The sequence below is a fragment of the Mauremys mutica genome, chromosome 2 (assembly GCF_020497125.1).
Source record: "Mauremys mutica isolate MM-2020 ecotype Southern chromosome 2, ASM2049712v1, whole genome shotgun sequence".
Classification (NCBI taxonomy): Eukaryota; Metazoa; Chordata; order Testudines; family Geoemydidae; genus Mauremys; species Mauremys mutica.
The window spans coordinates 156,981,325-156,997,197 of NC_059073.1; the positions used below are offsets into that span (position 1 = coordinate 156,981,325).

At 40.4% G+C, this 15,873-nt stretch overlaps 1 protein-coding gene across 4 annotated transcripts in view; it reads left to right on the forward strand.

Moving 5' to 3' along the window:
* RETREG1 (reticulophagy regulator 1) overlaps positions 1-15,873 on the forward strand; it is a 104,778-nt gene that overhangs the window by 53,757 nt on the left and 35,148 nt on the right. Inside the window, exon 1 of one of the 4 annotated variants that reach the window (XM_045006740.1) lies at positions 5,068-5,317. The exons of the other annotated variants lie outside the window; for them this stretch is intronic. Coding sequence (XP_044862675.1) covers positions 5,283-5,317 — 35 coding nt within the window. The 5' untranslated portion in view covers positions 5,068-5,282. Of the gene's footprint in view, positions 1-5,067; positions 5,318-15,873 lie in introns of those variants that run through there. 4 annotated transcript variants of the gene reach the window in all.

Sequence of the window (15,873 nt, forward strand, 5' to 3'; positions counted from 1 at the left end):
GTAAACAAATACAAAGTATTTTACTTTGCAGCGTTTGCTGTCATTATTCCTGCTGCTAGTCATCATTAGGCTCTTTTGAAAGTAACCCCAGTATAATCCATATCTATAGAATTATAAGGTTTAAATTTGCAATTCTCTTTATGAGAACAGTATGATTTAAATTGGGTTTAGCCGAGCAGTTACTATACCATATGATGGTTCCTTAAATCAGATTAGGTTTTATTATATCTTTAAAAATACGAAGTTATGTACATGACTTTTTTCATTCACCCAAACTTATGGGATTTATTCATAGCTCATAAAATTCGTGCTGTACATTAAAGACCTAATCCTTGTTTCTTTATTCATCTGAGTAGTCCATTGAGTTAGGCAAGTGTGTTTCTGTATTCATATGGAAAAATTGATCCATGTGGTGAATCTGTTGGCAGATCTCTGTTGCTTTCACATCACTGTGTGCACAGTCACAGCAGAGGTTCTTATTTCAAATCCTTCTCTACTTAACAATTAAATCTAAATTTGTGTGGATCTGGCTGTGGGACAGGCTTCAAGAACTGCACTCAGTGCACGCGATCAGTTCAAATAGTGAAATCCATCTTTGTGTATAGAGTTCAAGATACCTTGGTTCTTTGTTGCCAGACACTGAAAGGATTTCTTATGTCCCTCCTGTCTTGCTGGACAATACAGACTATCATGATGGGGCAAATCTATACTAAAGTATAGATTTCTGTGCATGTATGTTTTAAAATAAACACTATGCGGCCCTATCAAACAGTAGTTTGGCTTTTTAGTTATGATTACCAATACCTTGAGAAGGCTGTCACACTGAACAGCACAAGGAGAAGACTATAAGGGAACATGGAAAATATGCTTATTCAGTATACAAAATTGACATCAAAATTGATTTAAGCTCCTATCTCAATTCCTTAGATATACATCTTTAATAAATATTGTTGTTAGAGATTCCTCATATTTCCCTCCTCTGCTTTTTAACAGAATAAATATAACTTGCAAAACAAAGTCTCAACAAGGTAGGGAGAAATCATTATAAATTGATAATCTTGTAGGAATATTATTCTGTGCAGTTTCTACTGTATTTAATAAATTGTACCAACTATACCTTTCATGCTTACCTAATCCTTACAGAAACAGAACCTTACAGAATAAAATAATATCCTAATGGCAATCTGAGTAATGTAGAGTCATTGTAAGATGATTCATGAAATGTATAAATAACCTTCTGTATACAGAAGCAGTATATACTCTACTAGTTAAATATAAATAACGAGAAAATTAAGGCAATTGTAACAGACGTAGATCCTATTTTCCACAACTAGGTTGTAGACAAATTAGAAAAGAATGCTACACATTCCATGAGCATGTTCCATACCTTGCCTGGCTTTCCTGTGCGGATTCAATACCATTGGAATGTCATGAAACTAAAAGGTGTGTGGCGAGTATGCCTATGTGTCTTGCTTGTGCAGTTTGTCAGGTAGAGATGGGGAAATTCCATAGATTTGAACTATGGAAGAAAAGAACTGTTAAATGGAACTCATATTTGACAATCTTGCCAGCACTGACAATTGGTATGGCAACACAGTGATTATGCATATTTACTACCAGCCTGCTGCTCATCCTCTAGAACTGGGAATGCATACCAAATCACAGACCATGTGATCCAGTCCTGCCGCCTGTCACCTTCACCCTGTGGAGGGAGGAACAACAACCCTGATGTGGCTCATCTCTTGTGTGAAATGGAAACAAAATTTATTTTAATAACATGCATTCAAACTTATATGTCACAGATATTCTCTGGGTCTATGTAGAAGGCAGTTATTCAACAACTGTCCCACACATGAGTGAATGTGTTCTCTCTCTCTCTCTCTCTTACTTTTGCTATGTTTGTAACAGTAAAATTCTTTATCTGGCTCTCTAGTAGCCCAAAATGTCACTGGTGCCAAACCAGTAAATTTTCAGGATGAAATGTTTCTTTTCCCTGTCACATAATGAATCCTTGGTCATAGTAGTACACACTTTGTACTGCCACCCAGAGCTTTATGGCACTGGCCTGGTCTTGCTGGAAATGCATCGTGATTTAAAATAAAATTATTAAAAATAGTGAAATTGATATGAAATTACTTGACAATCATGCTAATAAAGGCTTGGGAAATTTACTTGATGATTTAGTATAGTAATTCTTGTCCAAGTTTTGATCACCTTTCACAATTTGTCTTGTTGCCCTGACTACATCACATATACCCTTTACGTCCTTCCCTTGGCTCCCACTCTTCCATCTCAAACAAAAATGTATTGTCCTTGGTTTCAAAGCTCATCACAATTTAGTTCCATCCTACCTATCCAACCTGTTAACTTTTTGTCAGGTCAGTTCCTACCTGTGATGCCAGCATTGATTGCCTGCTTCTCAAATAAGCACTTTCCTGGTTCCTTCCATATTACTTGAGCGGGGAAAGCTCCTAGTCAAAGTCCATAAAGCCAACTCCTTACCTTTTCTTAAGTCCATCTTCAAAACTCACTTCTGCTATAATACAGAAAGAAACTGCAATGTAATATTGGCTAGGTAGATTGTGAATTGTGTGGTGGATATAAAGGTCCACGCCAGTTGATGAGCCATGTGGTATCAATATTATACCACATGATGGATTTTTTTTATTTTTCTGTTTGCTATTAAAAATGCTGCTTGAGAACTTATTAGAGTTTGATTTAAGAATTTGTTTTGACAAGATATTGACAATTTGTTTTTTAATGGCTATAAAGCTTTATTTTTTTAAATCTGTCTCAAATGATTGATCCCCTCCCATAATTTCCCACAACTATGAAAATTTAAATAAAAATGAAGGAAAAAATGCTTAAAAATAAACACTATCTGTTAAATTTATTTAAAAAGCTGCTTTGGGGATGAATGAGTGTAAAGGAGACGGTTGTTTGTAGGACCCTAGCCTCATTGTTACAGAAGTTGGGAAGGTGTATATTGAATGAATCAGGGAGAGAAAGGATGGTTTTATAGTTAAAGCAATTGAATGCTGCCTTGGAGAACTGGATTCTATCCTTCCCTCTGCCACAAAGTTCCTATATGATGCTAAGCAAGTCACTTAAACCAAACTTTTCAGTGTGGGGTCACAAAGGATAATTTTCCTGCATGCTTGATTTCATACCCTGGGTCTGATTTGCAGAAGTGCTGAGTACTCACAGTTCCATCTGAAGTCAGGAGGAGCTGTGCTTTGAACATACAAAGTGCTATGTAATGCTAAGTACCCCGACAAATGAGGTCCAAGGCATCTCAGATTGGGCATTCAAAATTAGCGGACACCTTTGACCGTAATCTCTCAGTGGCTCAGGTCCACATGTGTAAAATGGGGATAATAACTCTAACAGGGGTGTTGGAAAGATGCATTGTTTGTGAAGCACTGAGATAATATAGTGATGATCACCAAAGAAAAGCCCAGGAGGAAATTAATAATTGTCTTCAGAGCTGGGTTTGAGTAATGTGCAGTAAATAAAGCCTAAGGCCACATATTAAACAATGAGGATAAAACAAAATATTGAATAGCTGATCATTAAGTGAGCAACATCCATCCTGTGCACTGACTCAGGCAGAGGTCACGTGGAAAAAATACTATATGTTCATGTAATTAAAGATCATATCATAATGCATGTGCGCAAGGCAGGAATTAAAGATGTGCAGCAACCTTGATTCTGGCATTTCCTAATTTTGGAGTGCTTGACTTTACAATCTTAATGTTAATTTAATGAGGTGAATGGGCAGGTAGGGGTACACACACACGTTCTATATAAGAAAAACACGTTCTTTTTTATAACTGATAAGCCTGCAAGCTCAGTCTGGGATCTCAAAGTCAAACTAGCTTCTTTTCTGTATTGCATATCACAATTAATTAAAGAAGATTAGGGAACATAGTTAACAATTTTATGAAGAGTTGCAAGCCAGAATGGAATCCAGCTCCCTCTATCTTAGGCTAACACAGGGGTAGGCATGTGAGCTGATTTGCTGTGGCACTCACACTGCCTGGGTCCTGGCAGCTCTGCATTTTAATTTAATTTTAAATGAAGCTTCTTAAACATTTTAAAAACCTTATTTACTTTACATACAACAATAGTTTAGTTATATATTATAGATTTATAGAAAGAGACCGTCTAAAAACATTAAAATGTATTATTGGCACACGAAACCTTAAGTTAGAGTGAATAAATGAAGACTCGGTACACCACTTCTGAAAGTTTGCCGACCCCTGGGCTAACAGGAGCCAAAAGCAGTACACTTGGTCATTGAAGGAAGCAGGTATGACTGACTATTCATAGGGAACAGATCTGTTGTGTAAGGCAGCATCACTTTTACTAGCAGGTGTATACAATTAAATTGGGGTTTTGGGGTGCAGTAACCACCCATGCCTGCTGGACCTTCAACATCTGTAACAAAGGGAGGAAGGAAGGAGTGTGGGTTGGAAGGAAGAGTTGGCTAGCTGAGGACCGAGGAGAGGAACAGTGTGGAAGACTTGGAAGGGGGAAGGAAGCAGAAACTGGCTGAAAAGTTGGGGGCACACAGAATCAAGGAACTCGTGCTCACAACACAAGAAGGAAATGAATCCTAACTGGAAATATAGATCTTCCAGTACATTTTCCCTGATGAACTGCTAGTGTCTCATGACATTTCTAGATGTAGGAGGGAAAAAATAGCAGTATGTTGTGTCTGCCAACTGTGTGGTAGAGACAGCCAGTAAAAAAAAGTTTTTTAGATGTTACAGTATACCTTTTTTCTAACCAACTACACAGTATTTTCTATATGATTTTTTAGACTATGACATTCCTGGTAAACTCCACCTACTGTAGCTTTCTATCATTTTGGTTTGTGCTTAGTTACAGCCAAGAAAAGCAGAGACAAAGCAGAGGAGCTTCAGTGAAGTCAGGCAAATAAAGGTTAATTACTGGCTGGTGATTCCTTCTCACATGACCATAAAAAAATATTTGGCTTTTGGGCTGTGCTTGAAACCTAACAGTGTGTCACAGTACTTGTAGTAAGATGTAACCTGTTTATTTATAGAATTAGCCAGTCAAAATAGAACACTCTGAACTTCATTCAAGACAAGCAGTTGCTTAGGATGTGTGTAAACACATACTCTCTGAACAAGAAGCACTTTACTCAGAAGCACACAAAGCAGAGTCCTGGGCTGTTTTTCTTTTAAAACAAAAAGAATTGAAAATCTTTGTCTGGATTAACTAGTTTGGTGTAGATTTTTTTTTTTAAATCTGAAATGTCGGAAGGTGAGGACTTCGGACAAAGTAAAAGGTACTGTAATTTACTTTTATAGCTTTTTCATATAGAACTATATATTTTGAAGTAGCATAAGAATAAGATCCTGGAACTCCTGAATTCTGATCCCAACTCTAACTCAAACCTGCTCTGTGATTATAGCAAGTCTGTCTCAGTTTCCCATCTTTGAAATGGACCTAAGGATACTTAGCTCACAGCAATGTTGGGAATTAATTAATGTTTTTAGAGAGATTTTTTGTTGCAGAATGCTATATTAGTGCTAATGTATTTTTTAAGTTTAAAAAAAGTGAATGACACAAAATAATTTAAGATTTCTAATAAATCATTCCTCCCAGCCATCATCCTGAAAACAACATAAGCCTCAAATGTCAGAGACACAAATAACTTTTGTAGAGCCTGTTATTGACAGATCCATAGTTTATACTGCTAGATAGGGCACCGTGTTCCTGTGAGGCATGCCTGTGGAATACTTTCTTTCTATGATCTGCTCTGTTTGTTTAAATTAGATTGTAAAATCACAGGAGACGGACTGAGAGAGAGCTGCTGATCTAAAATTTAGTTTTAGAAGCAACTAGTTTGATGAAAATGTAACAATATAATGCAGCATGTTCCATTGTAAATAAATGGAATGACTTACATTTAGCTACATATATATGTTAAATGCAGATATTATTAATATTCCAGTTAAAATGTGTTTAAAGTGAAGTATGAAGTTAAACAAATCTTCAGTATATTCCAGGAATAAGTGAGTTTGAATTCCTTAAAGGGAATAGGAAAATATGAATAATAAATGCATTGGATTTAACATTGTGTGGGCTGCCAAAACATGTTGAAACCAGTAACCCTTTAGGAAGTAACATCTAGGCTGTCTGTAGGGAAATGCTTTTTTTCCTTCAGAGACAATACATTTTTATGGGTAAATCAGGCTGCAGCAAAGTTTCTGCTCTGGGGGAGAGGGAGGGAGTGGTGTTTTTTGAAAGCCAAACTATCTCTCCACTTTGAGATTATATTAAGTGTCATGATATTAGTGAAAAATATTGACTCCAAAGTATGACCAAAGGAGCAGTTTGAGACTTCACAAATTACACAATGCTCTGTGTCAATCAAAAGTTTTAAAAACACATGAAGGTGGCAGAAATTTGCTTGAAGACTTCCAGCTTTTCAAAAACAATATTGTGCAGCCATGGCACATTTTAAGGAATTGTAAGAGCCAGAACTCTAGATTCACATAGGGTTTGAATTTATCATTCCAACTGATGCATCTGGATACAAACACAGTAGTTATTTTTTTCAAGATTTATGGAAAAATATCTATAATCTAAAATATCTATTTCTACTTGTCTAGTACAGGACAATAGCTTATTAGTACCTGATTCTGCAATTGGATGTGGCAAACTCCTCTCCTCATGTGGATCACGTGATTGGGGTTCGGTGCAAACACATTGGTTCGCCCACACACATCCCATGGCAGGATTTGGGCTTTGGTAAATATTTGATTTAAAAGTATTGTAACTCTGTGTAACATGGTTATTTTAAAAGTGGAGTCGTAATTGGTTATTGATAGTCTTTATTTTAAAGTATCGATTTAGTTTCTTTTTATTAAAAACACTTTAGCTGGTACTTTTATTAAAATTTGGTTATATTTACAATACAAGGAAGGAATAATATGGGTGACACAAAACTCGGTGGGGGGCATTAAACAAAAGTGTGATTTTTCATTATATCATGTCAGTCTTATGAGGGGACTCTATCCTGCACAGGGGAATGGAACACTTTGATCAGAGAGATTATTTTCCATCTCTGTTGTTTTAACACCAGTGAAAAATAATTGATTTAACTAGTTACTCTGAAACTTTTTGATTAATCTGATTTTACCAATATGCAAAGGAAGCTAGAAGGATATGGAAAGCATATGGAGTTCAGAATTTGTTGTAAGGCGGCCTTGGCTATTAGATAAGAGATAACGCTGTAAAAATTAATGTTTAACCTGTTAGAATTTTGTAAACTGATGCTTTAGTTAGCAAACATTTCAGAAGAGAGAACTTGAAACAAAACATTAATATTAATAGGGCCCACTCCTTCCATAATGAATTCCTGGAACACTCCTTGAATTCATTGGCCCAGATCCTGGTCCCCACCCTTTGTGCCTCTCCAGTGGAATAAAAGGGTTGGAAATCTGGTGTAATCAACAAACTGGGAATTACAGCTCTGTGCCAACCCCCACTTTCAGCCTCCGTCTATACCTAACATATCCCTCCAGGCTGAAGTGCAATATTTGTTTTCCCTTTTCTTTCCCTTGAACTGAACTCAGTAACATGAATTTCCCAGTTGTTTTCTGCTTTATAAATTCTCAGACTGGGAACTGTTTTTATATTTTAAAAAAGACTCAGGTGTTTATAGAAGTGGGGGGGGGGACAAAAAGGAGTTTTTCTGGTTTGATTTGCCTTTTTGTCTTGGCAAAAAGGGCATCATTTTTAACAGTGGATTTTTCTGGGCATTTAGCCTGACTTGAATAAATTTTAGATCAACATTTGAAAATAACTACTGAGCATGTACAGGGGAAAACGCATATTTTAGTTCTATCACATGGTTATATTAGTTTTATGTTATACACCTCTACCCCGATATAACACGACCCGATATAACATGAATTTGGATATAATGCAGTAAAGCAGTGCTCCAGGGGGAAGGAGGGGCTGTGCACTCCGGTGGATCAAAGCAAGTTCAATATAACACGGTTTCACCTATAACTCGGTAAGATTTTTTGGCTCCCCAGAAAGCTCTTGCACCAACAGTGCTAAGATTGTGTGGACAGTCAAAAAGTAGATAATTTCTAGTTGGACAGAAAGAAGTAGAGAGGTTTATTTGGTAGATTGGAGCAATTCATTGTAGAGGTTTAAAAGGGGCAGTTTTGAAATGGATTTTGAAATGAATTGGGAGGTAATGGAATAACTTTGGTGTAAATGCTCACTACATTTGAGAAAGAGGGTAGTGGCAATTCTGCACGGGCCAAGTGCCCATAGAACAAGGTCTCTGAAGATATTTTTCACTGGTCATATTCAGTCCACTCCAAATTTAAACACTAAAGGTGGGATTTTCAAAAGTAGTCAGTGATTATCATTGACTTCCAGGAGAGAAGTGTTAGGCCAGTGCTGAGCACTTTTGAAAATCACATTGCAGATTCTTAAGAATTATGTGGCCTGCTGTGTTTCTAATTTTTTATATATTTTGCCCCACTCACAACTCTCCCTTCTCCAGTTGAGCTGTCATTTATTGTTTTATTTAAAATGATCTTATAGGCAACTAACTTTTACTCCCCAAAAGGACTGTGTATAGCAGCTTCTGCAAGCCAGTAGCCATGACAACCACCTTCTAATAGTCAAGATACCTATGCTCAAGTTACCTAGTATTTTATCCTCTGTTAGCAGTTTCAATAACATCTTTCTAAAAAAAGTCACACGAATATTAACATCTGTCAGGAATGGTCTAGGTTTATGTGGTCCTCACTCAGCATAGGGGGCTAGACTTAATGACTACTCGAGGTCCCTTCCAGCCCTCCATTTTTATGAGTCTATGAAATATGCTACAATTGCTTTCTGCTCAAGATGTGTAAACACAGCTGTGCTTCAAAAAGTATTTGAAATATAACTGCCCATATCACTGAAAGCTTCAATTGTACCAAAAATAGGGATATGTTTATTATTGAGAGGTAACGTGCTCCAGTGGCTAGGGCACTAGGTTGTGAGTCAGGAGACTTGGGTTACATTTCTGGCTCTGCCACTGAATTTTTGTGACACATGGGCAAATTACTTGATCTATCTATGACTTGGTTTCCCCTCTCCCTCACTATCTGCCTTGTTTATTCAGACTTAAGCTTTTTAGGGCATGGACTGTCTCTTACTATGTGTTTGCTCAATACATAGAACAACAGGATTCAAATCTCAGTTGAGACCTCTAAGTGTTATGTACTATAAATAATTACTCCAAACATGGCATTTGCGTAAATAGAATAATAGATGTTCCCCTGTGTTTGATAGTAAGTAATAAAGTATAATGTGTTTATTCTTTTGGAGATTTAATTCAATGCACAGATTTAGATATTTGAATAAGTGGTTGCTCATTTTCAGTAATACCAAATGCTTGGAAGCCTTATTCATTTGATATGGCCAAGTGCATGGGCACGTGACAATATCACTAAATGTTTACAAGGCAGAATGACTGGTTTGATTATATGGCCATAACATATGATGATAATAATACTGTTATGGCAAAAGTTGCTAATGGCTTGCACATTAAGGGGCATTGAAGTATAAAACTCCCCATACAAAGAGCTGAAAAAGCCATGCAATAACTAAAGTCAGAGTTATTATGGGTATTTGGGGAGTTAAAGCACTCTTCTTTGTCTGGCAGTTGAAGATCTGAGTGTTCTCTGTTGAGGAGCAACTTCACAAAAGGAAGATAGATGCCCCACTCACCGTTCAAAATCATGTGAGCTTGGTGAGCAGCCTTCGACTAGGGGTCTCCCAGGTGAAAAGTGTGGAAAACTCGCATAGAGTTTGTGAGCCAGTGAAACATTAGCGAGGCCTGGGGGAGGGGAGAGATAACTGCTTCTGGGGATGAGATAGAGGTATCTGATATTAGGGTTCTGCAAGAAGGGAGTTGCCTGTGTTGTTTGTTACCACTTTTGTTCAAGGAAGCACAATTTCTATACATTTTGTAAACAAACACACACTAAAAAAAGCCTGTGTCACAAATTGTGCTCCAAACAGGAAATTCACCTTTAAGGCCACAAATTCTGCTACTGCTTGCTTGGCAAAATGGCAAAAATACAGTACAGTAGAGCAAGTATCATATTGTGGATATATAAAAATCAAGTTTCTAATGGTTTCAGAGTGGTAGTCGTGTTTGTCTATATCAGCAAAAACAACAAGGAGTCCTTGTGACACTTTAGAGACTAACACATTTATTTGGGCATAAGCTTTCATGGGCTAAAACCCATTTCATCAGATGCATGGAGTGAAAAATACAGTAAGCAGTGTATATATGTGTGTGTGTGTATGTATGTATATATACATATATGTATGTATGTACAGCGCATGAAAAGATGGGAGTTGCCTTACCAAGTCAGGGGTCAGTGCTAATAAGGCCAAGCAGGGGGGGAGTGCTAACAAGGCCAATTCAATTAAGATGGAAGTGGCCTATTCTCAGTTGACAAGTCAACAGTTAATAAGAAGGTGTGAGTATCAGCAGAGGGGACATTACTTTTTGTAGTGACACATCCACTCCCAGTCTTTATTCAGGCCTAATTTGATGGTGTCCAGTTTGCAAATTACAGTCGAACCCATTTATCTTGACCTCGGTTAACTTGCCAATCCTATTAACTCGAGGTTTTACAAGTGGAACCGCCAAACTCCCTCTTTATCTTATGGGCTTCTCATCTGTTATGTCGATTTGCCCAACCCTAATATCTCGAGCCCGGCTCCCCGCGTCCCCAGCCGCCCGCTCCCTGGCTCTCCAGCCGCGCGGTTCCCCAGCCGCCCGCTCCCCGCGTCCCCAGCCGCCCGCCCGCCCCCGCATACCCGGTCCCTGCCCATCCCCGCCCGCCCAGCCCCGCATACCCGGTCCCTGCCAGCCCGGCCCCGCATACCCGGTCCCTGCCAGCCCGGCCCCGCATACCCGGTCCCTGCCCGTCCCCGCCAGCCCGTCCCCGCATACCTGGTCCCCGCTTTGCCTGCCGCCTGCCCGCCCGGCTCCGCCGGTCCCCGCTTTGCCGCCCGCCCCTCCGCCCGGCTTCACTTCGCCGCCCGCCCGCCCGGCCCCGCATACCCGGTCCCTGCCCGTCCCCGCCAGCCCGCCCCGCATACCCGGTCCCTGCCCGGCCCAGCCCGGCCCCGCATACCTGGTCCCCGCTTTGCCTGCCGCCTGCCCACCCGGCTCCGCCGGTCCCTGCTTTGCCGCCCGCCCCTCCGCCCGGCTTCGCTTCGCCGCCCGCCCGCCCGGCCCCGCATACCCGGTCCCTGCCCGTCCCCGCCAGCCCGGCCCCGCATACCTGGTCCCTGCTTGCCTGCCGCCTGCCCGCCCGGCTCCGCCGGTCCCCGCTTTGCCGCCCGCCCCTCCGCCCGGCTTCGCTTCGCCGCCCGCCCGCCCGGCCCCGCATACCCGGTCCCTGCCCGGCCCCGCCAGCCCGCCCCGCATACCCGGTCCCTGCCCGTCCCCACCCCACATACCCGGTCCCGGCTTCGCCTGCCGCCCGCCCGCCGGCTCCGCGTCGCCGCCCGCCCGCCCCCGCATACCCGGTCCCTGCCTGTCCCCGCCCGCCCGGCCCCGCATACCTGGTCCCTGCCCGTCCCCGCCCCACATACCTGGTCCCGGCTTTGCCTGCCGCCCGCCCGCCGGCTCCGCTTCGCCGCCCGCCCGTCCGCCCGGCTCCGCTTCCCCGCCCGCCCGCCCCCGCATACCCGGTCTCTGCCTGTCCCCGCCCGCCCGCCCGGTCCCGCATACCTGGTCCCTGCCCGTCCCCGCCCCACATACCTGGTCCCGGCTTCGCCTGCCGCCCGCCCGGCTCCGCTTCGCCGCCCGCCCGTCCGCCCGGCTCCGCTTTGCCAGATCCAGCCACGTGCAGGCAGCGCGGTAAGGGGGCAGGGAGGGGGTGGGGGGTGGATAGGGGTTTATCTCGATCATTGGTTATCTCCACGGCTTTTGGCAAACCCCTAGGCCGTCGAGATAACAGGGTTCAACTGTAATTCCAGTCCTGCAGTTTCTCACTGAAGTCTGTTTTTGAAGTTTTTTTTGTTGAAGAATGGCCACTTTTAAGTCTGCTATTGAGTGTCCAGGGAGATTGAAGTGCTCTCCTACTGGTTTTTGAATGTTATAAGTCTTGATGTCTGATTTGTGTCCATTTATTCTTTTGCATAAAGACTGTCCAGTTTGGTGTTTTATATATTGACACTGAAATGTTTATTTTGTGATTTGGCAGAATCAGGACTTCAAATGAATAACATTTGGCATCAGTGTCATATTACACATTATTTTTAAAATTAACTCAATACTAGGAGCCTTGTATTATTGATCCTCCTCCTCCTTGGCAATCCTGGACTAGAGGAGCGACTATATCTAAGAGATACTGGAGGCACGTGGAACCAGTGGTCTAAAGCAATCTTTTATGTAAGGGCTGGCCCATCAAAATTTGCTCCAAAAAGTAGGTCTGTGTTTGCAGACATATGGGATGGTAGTTGAAATGCGCAAAACATTTAAACTGGAATTTATGTAGCTCATCTATCAGTAAGTCTTACACGGATTAGAGCAAGCTACGTGTGTTGAGGAACTAGAGGATAGGATTCTCTCCAAGAAATTTTAAATTACAGTTTAATTATCAGTTTTGAGAAAGCCATCAGAGGAAAGTCAAAATATCCACAAATAAAGTCATGGAATTGTAGAAAATCATCTCTAGCCACAGGCCAAGATAAGTTTTCCCCAGTATTGTAAAACAACTTGAAAGAATAACACTAACAGTTTGATCATCTGCTTTAGAAAGATTTGACTCTCAACTAGCACTGCCAGGCAAGTTCTTCGTTTTACAGGAGTAGTAGTTTTCAGGAGCTTTCCTGAGACATGATATTCCCTTACTAATCTTAGAGAGAAAATAAGCGCAACAAATGCCAGCGTTAACGAGTAAGCCAGGGAGCATATTGGTACACGGATCAAACATGAATATATGTTTGGTTGAAACAGGGAAGTACAGAGTCTCATGTACTATACCATCAGATCTGCAGTACAGTCCCCTGAAAAACACATCCAGGATCATCAAATGCTAATCATGTAATAAAATACTACAGTTATCTCCTGGAAACCATGAAGAAAAGCAAAAGAAACTCCTCTAACCAAAAAAGTCATATTGTTTTGAGTAAGAAATGTATGTGCAGTCCGTAAGGGATACAGACACTAGAGTGTCTGAATGAGAGTGTGGATTGGTTAAGCTGACAAATTGTTCATCAGCAAGTGGAACCCACATTCAGAATCTTCCAGTGGATAATCGGAAACTTTGGATACAGGACTCAGAGTCTTCAACTACCAGAAAAAATAGGCTTTAGTCAATATGATGTCCCAGATTAGGTCAGCTAAGGTATACATATCCTCTGATGCCCTTATTTCCAGGAAAGATTCACAAGGTAAAAGAGGAAAGGAAATTTATATTACTTATACCAAATAAATAGACACTTGCTTGGTTTCTACACCTAATGAAGATGTTCATACAGAGTTTAATTTAGGAGCAGTACACCGACTTTTTGAACTGAGGACCAGTACTATAGCCAATTATGAAATGTCTAAATTAAATAGCATGGCTATTGAAAGGAAAAGACTTGTAGATCAGGACTGTTCAGAGCTATTTATTTTACTTATAACTAGGGCTGTCAAGCGATTAAAAAAAAATGTCCCCTGAAAGTGAGAACGGGCATTCACATGGCACTGTTGTAGCTGGTGTTGCAAGATATTTACATGCCAGATGCACTAAAGATTCATATGTCTCTTTATGCTTCAACCACCATTCCAAAGGACATGCATCCATGCTGATGATGGGTTCTGCTCGATAACAATCCAAAGCAGTACAGACCAACGTATGTTCATTTTCATCATCTGAGTCAGATGCCACCAGCAGAAGGTTGATTTTCTTTTTTAGTGGTTCGGGTTCTATAGTTTCCGCATCAGAGTGTTGCTCTTTTAAGACTTCTGAAAGCATGCTTCGCACCCCATCCCAATCAGTTTTGGAAGGCACTTCAGATTCTTAAATCTTGGGTCAAGTGCTGTAGTTATCTTTAGAAATCTCACATTGGTACCTTTTTTATATTTTGTAAAATCTGCAGTGAAAGTGTTCTTAAAATGAACAACATGTGCTAGGTCATCATCTGAGACTGCTATAACATGAAATATATGGCAGAATGCAGGTAAAACACAGAGCACGGACATACAACTCTCCCCCAAGGAATTCAGTCACAAATTTAATTAATGCATTATTTTTTTTAACAAGCATCATCAGCATGGAAGCATGTCCTCTGGAATGGTGGCCAAAGCATGAAGGGACATATGAATGTTTAGCATATCTAGCATGTAAATACCTTGCAATGCCAGCTACAAAAGTGCCATGCGAATGTCTATTCTCACTTTCAGGTGACATTGTAAATAAGAAGCAGGCAGCATTATCTCCTGTAAATGTAAACAAACTTGCTTCTCTTAGCGATTGGCTGAACAAGAAGTAGGACTGAGTTTACTAGTAGGCTCTAAAGTTTTACATTGTTTTGTTTTTGAGTGCTGTTATGTAACAATCTACTTTTATAAATTGCACTTTCACAATAAAGAGATTGCACTATGGCACTTGTATGAGGTGAGTTGAAAAATATTATTTCTTTTGGTTATCATTTACCAACACAAAAGAACTCTAGAAAAAGCACTCTTCAACTTTTTTATCATGAAAAAAGCTGCTTTGATGAAAGCATGTGTAAGAATTTGCTTAAAATAATAACATTGGTCCACAACAGAGAGGTTTCAACACAAAAAGATGTTGTTCCTCAAATATTGTTTTCTTTTCCTCTAGGGTGGGCCAGTTTTAATGGTTGCAAGTATTAGTATATTCAGAGTTCAGATAGCACCATTTAATGAAGTACTGACTTCTACAGATCATAGTTATCAAATGTTCCACATATCTCATTACCTATCGGGAGTGAACATCATTGGCACCACTGCTGATCAAAATGTGTCCTATTTGTACCTGAATTTAATGGGAAAAATTGTTACTGAGTACATTTCAGTTTTATGCATTCATTATCTTTAACCATTAAAACTGGTTTCCTGAGAAGTAACTACATCTGCCAAAAGAGACTGAGATAGGAGCCTGATCCTTTACTGCTAAGTAATCTTTTTGGACTTAACCTGAGCATACACTCGACACAAATTACCATTGATTGTAGGTAATAATTTTGCCTTCATTTTTCCAAAACTTTTTCAAGCCAAGGACAAAAGTTGATCCAAACTGTTAAAAAAGTTACAAAACATTGTACATTGTTAACGGGATTCATCCATTCAGAGCCTTTACAGCTTTGACAGTAGTGATATGCTTGGACTGGGGAGAGGTGTAATTAATTAGAGAGATTGGATTTGGAGATGTTGCTCTTTTCTTCTAGTGGTCAGTAAGTTTCATTAACTTCAATGTAAAAAGAAAATTCCTGACACTGAGAGGAAAGGTGCTGCCAGATCATTAGTGTTAAAGAAATATGGATAATATAGTGACTATAATGTAAAGTGCTGGTGAAATCCAGAGGACTTTCTTCAGGACTGCTTTTGTCAGATACGGTGAAGGAGAACTCCCACATGGATGCCCAGTGGTGGGACTGATTAGGAAGAGAGACTATAAAGATTGCTTTAGAAAACTTACTGTTTATAGTGAGTAAATTAATAACCACGAGTTTTGGTCAAAGAATGTTAATAGTTCACGTGGGTGAGGGCAGAATATATTTCTAGGTGGTGACTATATGCCTTGTTCCTTGCTAACTAAGCAATTCTATGACTCTGTTAAAAGA